This window comes from Cucumis melo, chromosome 1 (genome assembly GCF_025177605.1).
Source record: "Cucumis melo cultivar AY chromosome 1, USDA_Cmelo_AY_1.0, whole genome shotgun sequence".
In the NCBI taxonomy this organism is placed as follows: Eukaryota; Viridiplantae; Streptophyta; class Magnoliopsida; order Cucurbitales; family Cucurbitaceae; genus Cucumis; species Cucumis melo.
Genome location: NC_066857.1, coordinates 17,714,517 through 17,725,481, shown reverse-complemented (window position 1 = coordinate 17,725,481; position 10,965 = coordinate 17,714,517). Strand labels below are relative to the sequence as shown.

General features: G+C 27.7%; 1 protein-coding gene across 1 annotated transcript; it reads left to right on the top strand.

Moving 5' to 3' along the window:
* Positions 1–936: 936 nt before the first annotated feature.
* Positions 937–9,033, top strand: LOC103490368 (phenylcoumaran benzylic ether reductase Pyrc5-like). Its single transcript, XM_008449861.3, has 5 exons — positions 937–1,240; positions 3,273–3,407; positions 3,976–4,222; positions 8,103–8,306; positions 8,690–9,033. Exons 1-5 carry the CDS (start codon positions 1,058–1,060, stop codon positions 8,854–8,856), a joined length of 936 nt encoding a protein of 311 aa, XP_008448083.1. The 5' UTR covers positions 937–1,057; the 3' UTR covers positions 8,857–9,033.
* Positions 9,034–10,965: the final 1,932 nt, after the last annotated feature.

Here is a 10,965-nt window from a genome sequence, read left to right as displayed (position 1 = left end):
TTTGCAAATAATTCTGTTTTGAGGTAAGCGATTTCTACTATTGGCCCTTCAATTTAAGATTAAAATTGTATTATATGGATTGTCTAACTATTATGCACAAAATTAAAGTGCATTATTGATAGACTTATGTGAGGGTTTGACTGAAATTGTATTGATTTACTTATTTGATTGAATATGTAACTATAGAGATAATCGGATGATGTTTGCGCATGTTATGAAGATAACCTTTTAATCGTTTTGATTTACTTGCTCTTTCTATATGTTCAACTTTTCAAGCAAAAGTAAAAAAAAAAAAAAGAAGAAAAAAAACAGAAACAAGCTGACGAGCGACGATAATGATTCATGACTTGCCATAGGAGAACCTATGTTCATGTTTCCGATATTTTCATGATTGCCCATGGATATGTTATTTTAAAAGAATATTGTGAACACTTTACTTACTATTTTCTTTAAAACCAGATAGGGTCCGAATTAGGTTTATTTTGTTAGTAGTTTTTTTTCTTGGTTTTTCAAATTCTTTTTTTTTAGATTGTTTGTTTTACGTCTTATTTAATAAAATAAGTGATTTTGCTTTGTTTGTCTTAAAGGTTCGAAAAAGTTATTTTTTAAAGTAATGATCTCAACTTAGATTCAAAAAATTGTCGTTACACACCAATTCCACAAATATAATTTTAACTCATAGTGGTAAAAAAACGTTATGAAAAGTCATGGACAATAGGGTTTTTTTAATACCATGGTAACTGATATTTCTTGTAGTGTCTCTTTCTCTAAAATTATTAAATATGCCATGATCAGTTATGACTTGTTACATGACGCAAAAAGCATAGGTTTGGTCAATCACCCTAATAAAAGCACGTTTCAAATGTATCTAAAATAATGAAGATAACCTTTTTATCATTTTGGCTATAAAATAAATGGTTATCCTTAGTCTAGTAGTGATACCAATATTGTCAAAAGTTTCAATTAAAACACAATTTACCACTTTTGCTTTCTTGTTGGTCTTTCCATTATTTATAGTTTCTATGTGCATTTCTTGACCTAAAAAATATTGATTCTAATGGCATTCAAAAGCAAGATTTTGATTGTGGGAGGGAGTGGCTATGTTGGTAAGTTTATGGTGGAAGCAAGTGCCAAGGCTGGCCATCCAACCTATGTTCTTCTTAGATATTCCACTCTCTCCAACCATTCCAAGTCTCATATTATCAACAACTTCAAGACCTTGGGGGTTCATTTTCTCTTTGTAAGTTTGTTTGTTTTCATCTTTTTTCTTTGTCATTTGGCAAGGGACTTCTCCATATTGTAGACTACCATCCTTGGGTCAAATCATCTTATTTGCAGACGTGTCCGAAAATTATCAATTTATACTTTAAAACTTTACTAGAGCTCCATCAATTCAATTTCTAAACTAATAATTGTAACAATTTAAATATTGAACTTCTATAAATATATCAATTTATTCTCTATTTGAGATCATTTCGAACAATATCGTGCGAAATAGCTTATGATTTTAGAAAATTAAACTCACAATTAATTTCACAAACCAATCAATTTAGATCTTTCATTACGATATTTGTCTTCAGAAAATATTCATGGCATGAATCTCAAACATGCTTAGACTTCTTCAAGTATTCAATTTTGAAAAAAGTGGAAAATTAGAGTATCTTGGTGGATGGTTTTCAAAAAATAATTATGATAAAGAGCGTAAATTGGTTAAAAGTTTAGAGTTTTAATTGATATAATTATAAATTTCACAGCAAGTTTTTATAAATGAAACGTAACAGAAGAAGGTGTAAATTAACAAAAACTCCAGACTTTAGGTATATATATCGATATTTTTCTAAATTTTAAATTTAAAAGATTGCGGATGTCTGATATCCTTGAAAGTAATAATGTTGTCTTTTAAGATACTTGTGAATATTTGGATAATTATGTTTTGTTTACAGAATTTCTATTCAGAAACAATGTCTTAAATTTAGTTAATGATCCAAACTTATGATTGTTTATTAATTTATAATTAATTAATATAGGACCGAATTTATTTAAACACGTTAATTTTTATTAATTTGAATTTTTTCAAAATTAATACAAGTTCAATATTTTATTTGATATTTTTCTCAACAAAATAATAGAAAAATGTTTAAAATGACGAACATTCGAAACTATTTATGAATATAGCTAAAATTTACTTTTTATCGAAAATAAATTTGGACATATATATCATTTAAGCTATAATAGACGTCTAGCTAGGTCTATCACGATATATCACAACAACATACAAAGTAAAACTTTTCTATATTTGAGAACATCCAATTATAATATATATTAATTAGTTAAAACTTATAATATATATATTAATTTAAGTTTACATTGAATATTTTTCTAAAAGAAATAAAAGCAAGTAGAATATAACTAAAGAAGTGAAATACTTAGTACACAATATTCATTTTAGCAATAAAAAATAGATGGGAACAGTAAATTTGATAAAATATTTATAAAATATAACAAAATTTTAGATTATTTTATCAATGATGGATAATAGATATTGATAAAATCTAACATTTTGTTATATTTTGTAAATATTTTACGATTTTAGTTATTATTCTATATTTGAATATGTCTCAAATAAAAATAAAGAAAAGTGATATTTATAGTAAAATTATAAAAAATAGAAAAGTTTAGGAAATAAACTAAAAATAACAAATGAATCAAAATTATTTAATTTATCCTTCTTCTCCCTAATATAACAATGTTTAATATTGACCGAAGCCATCACCGATAGTCGTTATCAATAATAACAATTGATAGCACATTTGTCAAATTAAAATTATCACTGATAACATTTATAGTGACAACAATTTATAGCAACTATCAATTACTATATCACTGATTTGCTATCAATGATAGCTTCAAAATTAATAATTAAGTTTAAAAAATAGAGAATAAGCACTCTTAATAATGACGGTTGAAAGTTTATAATTGATAGTAACTATTAGTAATTACAAGTGATAGCAACTATTTGTGCTAGGCAACCGATAGCAATTATTAGTGATAGTTTTCAACTTATATTATATACGTAATTATTTAATTTATCCTTCTGTAAATATATTTTATTATTAATTTTTTTTATTGCTTAACGTAACATGTCCATGTTTATTAGACAAAAAAATTAAACTATCTAATAAAACCACGTTCAAACTTGTAATTTTCTTTAACTAATATTTCTACAATTATGCAAGAAATATTAAAATAGATGATCTCAAACTTTTGTGCAGGGTGATTTATATGATCATGAGAGTTTAGTTAAGGCAATTAAAGAAGTGGATGTGGTGATATCCACCGTAGGGCATGATCAATTAGCTGATCAATCTACACTCATCTCTGCCATCAAAGAAGTTGGCCATATTAAGGTCATACATACATATATTATATATTAGATCTTTTCTTTTTCTTATTTCTTAGTTTGTTCATTTATGGCTCTTCTAATTTTGTCCTCATAGTTTTTTTTTGTTTAAACTTTAATTTAGTTCTTAGAGTTCAAATTCAAAATTAAGTTTGTTGAGTTTCCAATGGAAAAATGCTCATCTTAGAAATTATAGTAATTGAGGTGACAATAATAATTGATTAATCAGTACATCAATTGAAATTTGAATGACAGTTGAACTATGTTTTTGTTGACGATATTATTTATCAATAGAAGATAAAAATAGACATAATAGGTTTCAATTAAGTTTACGCTAATTTGTTTCTTATATGGTATATAATATGTTTTGAGAGGAAAAAAATAATTGACATGTTGTAAATGATGAATTTTATAGGGAATGTAAAAAAAAAAGAAAAAAAGAAAAATTAGAAACCATATGTGATTGAACAATAATAGAGATTTGAATTGGAAAAAATGGAGTGGGTGGGCATGCAATTAATACATATGGTTGAATGAGTAGTAGTTGATGGGAGGGGTTTTGGTTGTATATACAGAGATTCTTTCCATCAGAATTTGGGAATGATGTGGATCGTGTACGTGGTGTTGAGCCAGCAAAATCAGCTTATTCTGCAAAGGCTAAAATTCGTAGGGCTTTGGAGGGTTCAGGGATTCCTTATACAATTGTTTCCTCTAATTTCTTTGCTGATTGGTTCCTTTCAAGTTTGGCTCAACCTCAACCTCCTACTCCACCTCTTCCACCTAAACATCGAGTTTTTATCCTTGGAGATGGAAATCCCAAAGGTAACATTTTCTCTCTCACTATTTATTTACATGTTGGACGTCTTCTCTTTAACCTAGGGTTAGATCCATGTTTTCAATCTTGAATGACCAACCATTCTTTCTCAGTTTTTTCTCTATCCATATACATGTACACAGGTAAACTATAGGTAAATTTCTATGTCGATTTTTATTGTCTATGTTTTCTCACTTTTTCACGTGTGGATTTTCGTTTAGCAATTTGTGTTATATGTTACTAATATAAATCTCTTCTTCTTTCTTTAATTTTAGGTAGCAATGATATTTTGCACATATTCATGTGCGGTAGGAGTGACATGTTATTTTCCTATAATTCGATCATGTTATATTTTAGTAGAGATATTTAAAGTTTATTATTTAATTTCACTTATTATGAAATCGACAAATAAATAATATAGAAAAGATATAGTATAGAAAATGGATACAAGTTTACATGGTTTACTAATAATGTATTAGTTATGCCATAGAACAAAGGAAGAATAATTTTATTAGAGAAAATAATGTTAAAAAATACGTTATTACCTCTCTAAGATTAAAGTGTTTAATTCACATATACTTCTCTACATCTTATGGAATTATAATTGTAAATAACTATAAATAACTAAATCTCATAGTGATACGATACTTGGATTTTTTTTTTTTTTAATAATGCATTTTTAAAAAGTAATGTAAAAAATAGGGTAGGAGACAAACTATTGACAAAAATAGAGTGATTTTATGGAAGTCGTGTATCCCGTACACGACTTTGCTAGGAAATCGTAGACGGGATCCACGACTTCAATGCGTGGACCCCTCTCCCTTATTTTTTAATTCAAAGATATTTAATATATATATTTATTTATTTAGTATTTAATACGTGGGTCCCACACGTAATAAATATATATTTGTATATTTATCTATTATTATTTAATATGTGGGCTCCACAAGTTATTTATTTTTAAATTTAAATATATTATCTATATCTATTTATATATTTATGTAATATTTAATATATATATATATATATATATATATATATATATATATATATTATTTAAGGTTTTTAATAAATGCATAAAACTTCTTAAAACAAAATTAAACAAACTCAATATTTTGGATTTCTATTCTACCAATTCGTTATTCGGACTAAGCAAAGCAGATAAAAGATGAAAAATAAGTAAAAACGAGCTTAAAAAAATTAAGACAATAGTATTATATATACATCAAATTTATATAAATAAAATCCAACAAAATTTGGGAATATTGTTTTTAATAATACATCTATTTTTGTCAATAGTTTGCTTCCTACCCTATTTTTGACATTATTTTTTAAAAATGCATTATTAAAAAAAATATTCCCAAATTTTTTTACTTAGTTTTCATCTTTTATCTGCTTAACTTAGTCCGAATAACGAAATTTGGTAGAATAGAAATTCAAAAGATTGAGTTTGTTTAATTTTGTTTTAAGAAGTTTAATGCATTTATTAAAAACCCAAAATATAATATAATATATATATATAATATTTAAATTTAAAAATAAATAACTTGTGGGGTCCACATATTAAATAATAAATAGAAAAATATATAAATATATATTTAACACGTGTGGGGCCCACATATTAAACACTAAATAAATATATATATTGAATATCTTTGAATTAAAAAAGAAGGGAGTGAGGTCCATGCATTGAACTCGTGGATCCCGTCTATGATTTTCTAGCAAAGTTCTGTACTAGGTACACGACTTCCACAAAATCACTCTATATTTGTCAATAGTTTGTCTCCTATCCTATTTTTGACATTACTTTTTAAAAATGCATTATTAAAAAAAAGGATCCGATACTTGGTCATTTGAACTGCCATGTAACAAACTAAAAGGAATTCAAACATCACTATTTTTCAAATATTTTTCTTATTTTGTCCATTTGTAACATTTTCTTATGGTAGTTACCACTGTAGAAATTATGCCCACAGTATTAAAAAAGATATAACACTGCAAAAAGAAAAGGAAAAAATTACCGCATATATAGTAAAATTTAGATAAACTCTTTGAAGTTTATCACCCATAGGTTTTCGTCATGTTTGCAATACAAATAAAAGGATTTTAACCATTAGCCCCGCAGATCCACCCATTGTGTACTCAAAAATTTTTTGTTACACAGCTACTAATTAGCCCATCTTTTGGGACAAAATGCCCTACAAATTTTGTTTCAAGTTTTTAAACTAAAAATTAAAATAAAATAGTTATGAAACAATACTTTAGACCTTGTTTTAATTTTTTGCTTTTAATTTTTAAAAATTAAGTCTATTTATTCTTTGTTTCTTACTATGTTCTGCATATTTCTTAATATAAAAGTTAAATCTTAGTCAAATTCTAAATAAAAGCAAATTTTTAAAAGTCAAGGGCTTCTTTTGATAGATAATCTAAAAACAAAAATTTGAAAATAGGATATTTAATGAAAATAGAGTTATATTTTATATTTTCAAATATGTGTTTGATGGCCCGTTCAAAAATTGAATTTTAGTTTTTTAAAAAATGTTTAAATGTATTTTATACCGTAGTTTTAAAAAAATGCCTCTAATATATAAATAGAAAATTGTTATGGATAGCAAAAAGTTTACAAAATATAACAAAAAAACCTTAAATAGGCTATAGAAGTTTGATGTTTTATGTTATATTTTGTAAATAGTTTTTAATATTTTGCCATTTTAAAAAATGCTCCTTTATAAATCATAAAACTATTATTGTCTATCCGGTAAGATTTAATTGACAATAAGCTATTATTAATTTATTTATGGATATAATTTATGTTTAAAAAAATTGTTAAATGATAATTTTAATTTTTATTGTTTGGAGAAAATTAGAGATTAGTGTTTTATGATTTAAAAACCTTTGTAAAAATAGCCCCTAGCTATGAGTGAGGTTTTTTTTTTTTTTTTCACCATACCAAAAAGACTAAGTTCTATCTGACCAAATTTATAATTTGATCCTATAAATTTATATAATTATTATTTTGTAAAGTACATAACACTTATCATATTAAAAAAAACTTAATTGCAAGACATAGTGTATTTTTAAGGCCCCGTTTCCGTCCTGATTTATACATTTTCATTTTTAAGTTTTCAAAAACAAAAAATACAAAACATATAATTAAAACATGTTTGGTATACTTGCTTTTAAAAACAATTTTTAAAAAACACGTTGAATAGCCCATTTTCAAAAACAATAAATTGCCGTTTTCTTTATTTTTAGATTTTGTTTTCAGAGATTGTAAACATGAGATACACCATTGTATTTTCAAATTCACAATCAAACACAAATTTTAAATTTTAAATTTTAAATTGGAAGCAAACGTTTTTTTAATCAATGGAAAAGAAGAATCTGATTTTGTTTTCCACTAAATTTTTTGTTTTTCAAAATAATTATTGGACCACGAACCAAATGCGACCTAAAATGTCTTTATATGTACTTAATATAATTCTGCTTTTTAAAAATGCATTCAAATTTTGGATCTAAAACTTAAAAAGTTGTTTTTTAAATTAACATTGTTCGGATCACAGAATCAGAAAACGATTATCAAAAATAGAATCTAAATTATTTGTCAAATGCATATTTCACGCACTCGATGAATCTGAAAATATAAAATAGAATTAAGATTCTCGACCATAGAACCTAATTTTTTAGTTTCAAGAGGCTTGAATTTTTGAAACATCGGTAAAAAGATAAATAACAAATAAAGAAATTTGAGATGAAAAAGTAGTGTCTATATACTTCATTTTTAAAAAAAAAAAAAAACAAAGGGCTTTTTTTTTTGGTTCAAGGTTCGCTTTTTATTTTTATTTTATTTTATTTTATTTTGAAACATTATTTATTTTTTGTTGATAGCAATATTCAACAAGGAAGAAGACATTGGGACTTACACAATTAGAAGTGTGGATGATCCAAGAACAATAAACAAAATCCTTTATGTTAGACCTCCTAAAAATATTTACTCCTTCAATGATCTTGTCTCTCTTTGGGAGAATAAAATTGGCAAAACCCTCCAAAAGATCTATATTCCAGAGGCTCAGGTGCTGAAGGACATTTCAGGTTAGTTTTAGTTTTCTTTTCTGTTTTATATATGAACGTTTCAAGTCTATATATCTATTTAGTATACGTGTGTAGTTTAAAAATGTATTTGGCTCTGGTGATATTTATTGGCTTACACACCAGAGTCTCCATTTTCTAAACCAATCTCTGAATACTGAGACAGCTTCAAAAACTTGTTTTTTTCCTTGCAATTTGACTTAGAACGCAGCTCAATTGGTTTTCCTTTTTAAAAAAACAAGTAAATTAGAATAATCATTGCACAATTGAGAGGAACAAAAATTCGAAAAGCTAAAAACAAAATTGTTATTGAACAAAACAAAAACCGAAATGGTTAACCAATAGAGTCTAATTGTTTAACCTTTTTGTTATTTGTTTTTTGGCAGAGGCTGAATATCCCCTAAACATGAGGCTATCACTTTATCATTCAGTATTTGTGAAGGGAGATCATACCTATTTTGATATTGATCCATCAATTGGAGTGGAAGCCACAGAATTATATCCAGATGTTAAATATACAACCGTTGATCAATTTCTCAATAAGTTTGTTTGAATAAGAAAAAGAAAATGTTTTCATCTTCCATGCCATCTAAAATAAGTGATGGGAAGATTGGATCTTCCTTTTGTTTGTGTGTTTTGTATTATGCTAAGCGAATTTGGGTTTTATAGGCCCTCTTCTCTAAAATGTACCAATGATATACTTAATTGGGTTGAAATTTATATCTTAAAACTCGTTGTTTGTTATTTAAAATCATATTTATTTTGTTATTAAAGGATTTATTAGTGAAATTGAATACTATTATTAGAAATTTATCCAAGCTATGATACCATTTGTTAAATTTCTACACTAAAACTAGAGGACACAATGCCAAACACGTAATAGCCAGATAACCAAAAAGCGATAAAAACAATCAACACAAAGATATATAGTGGTTCGACCAATTTGGTCTACATCCACTTTGAGAACCAGCTGAAGGGATTTTATTAAGAGCAAAAACAAGTTACAATCATGGAAATTAACAAGATAACAATCTGTAATTAATCACGCCGAACCCAATTATATCGTCGACCAAGCACCAAGAAACTGAGAGACCCATGTGTCGATTGCTACCTCTGATACCAAAGACCCAAAACCCATCAAAAACCACCTCCTTTGACCTGATATCCACATGCCAAACAACCCACTGTAAACCTTTGAAGAACCCACAGTCGACAGTCTCAAATCCACAGCCACTGTTAAACTACCACAGAAAACACCGGAACAAAGCGTTCGTCAAACCACGTCAGTCGCCGTCAAACCCTCAAACATGTTGGAAAAGCTTGCTTGATCCCGTTGCTTAGTTGATGTCAATACTTTGATGTCTTCCTCTTCGTCGGCCAACGTCTCTCTTCCCATTGGTCAGCTCCGTTTGCAGAAAAACACCTCTCTCTAATGTGTGTGTGTTTTTTCCTAATTAAAAGACCTAAAGAAGAAGTTGCACTTAATTGCAAAAATGTCATTTGAGCTAATTTACAATTCGACCACGGTATAAAACTTATTTTAATATACTTAAATAACTTGTCATTTTTCTACAAATCTCCCTCATGACAAACTATTTAAGACCCAGTTATTCTATCATCTAGATTTAACCTTCACCGGAGGGAAAATCTCATCAAAGTAAACTCCCTTCTTTTGAGCATAGCCATTAGCCACCAATATAGTCTTATACCTAGATTTACTATTACCTCATATACCTGACATGATTTTGTAAATCCGCTTTGATTGGATGGATTTCTATTTAGGAGGTTTTGGAACCAATGACCATGTTTTGATTTTTTTTCAAAGAGAACAACTCCTCTTCCATAGCATCCCTCAATTGTTTCTTCGAATCAAATACTTCAACGAACCCGGATTACCCAACCCAAACCGTAAGAGTTCGATGGGTTAAATTTTGTGTTGGGTTGAGTTAGAAAATTGAAGGAAAGAAAGTTAAGGTGGGTGGCCAGGTCATGTAGGTAAGAGTCGGACTCACCTAACCCAACCCAGTTATGTACATAGTATATATTTATACCTAAAACCTAAAAGTAAATCTCCTTTTAAATGAATATTGTAGACTTGGAATTCGAATGTACAACATATATTTCACCTTGCATATTGAAAAACAATATGAAAATTTGTCTAAATTATAAAGAGATGAAAAAAAAACCAACTTGCCAACCCAACTCAGCCCAACCCGAATTTTTTGGGTTGGGCTTGGTTGGGTTGGGTTGACCCTTGCATATTAAACTGATAAGGTTCATTTTGTGCCAACCAGATACTTTTGGTTGGTCCCTAATTTTCTTCCAACCCGACTTACGTACACCCCAATTGTAAGCTATTTGTGTTAATTCTGAATACATGCAAACATGAGTGTTTCGCTTCGAGCCTAGTAATTTCAAATATTTTGTGACTCTTATGCTTACTTCTATGCAACCTCCGATTACAGTCCGCCTGTTTCCACTGTTTACATCTAACATACTAAATATTTTGGTTTGATTCTACTACACGAATCTCATAGTGTTCTGCCATACAATACTTTTTAAGATTCTTTTACAACCAGATAACATTGTCTTTTGAATTAAACAAGAATTACCTACATATACATTTATATCTCCCAATGTTGACTCTTGTTCACAAACCGAA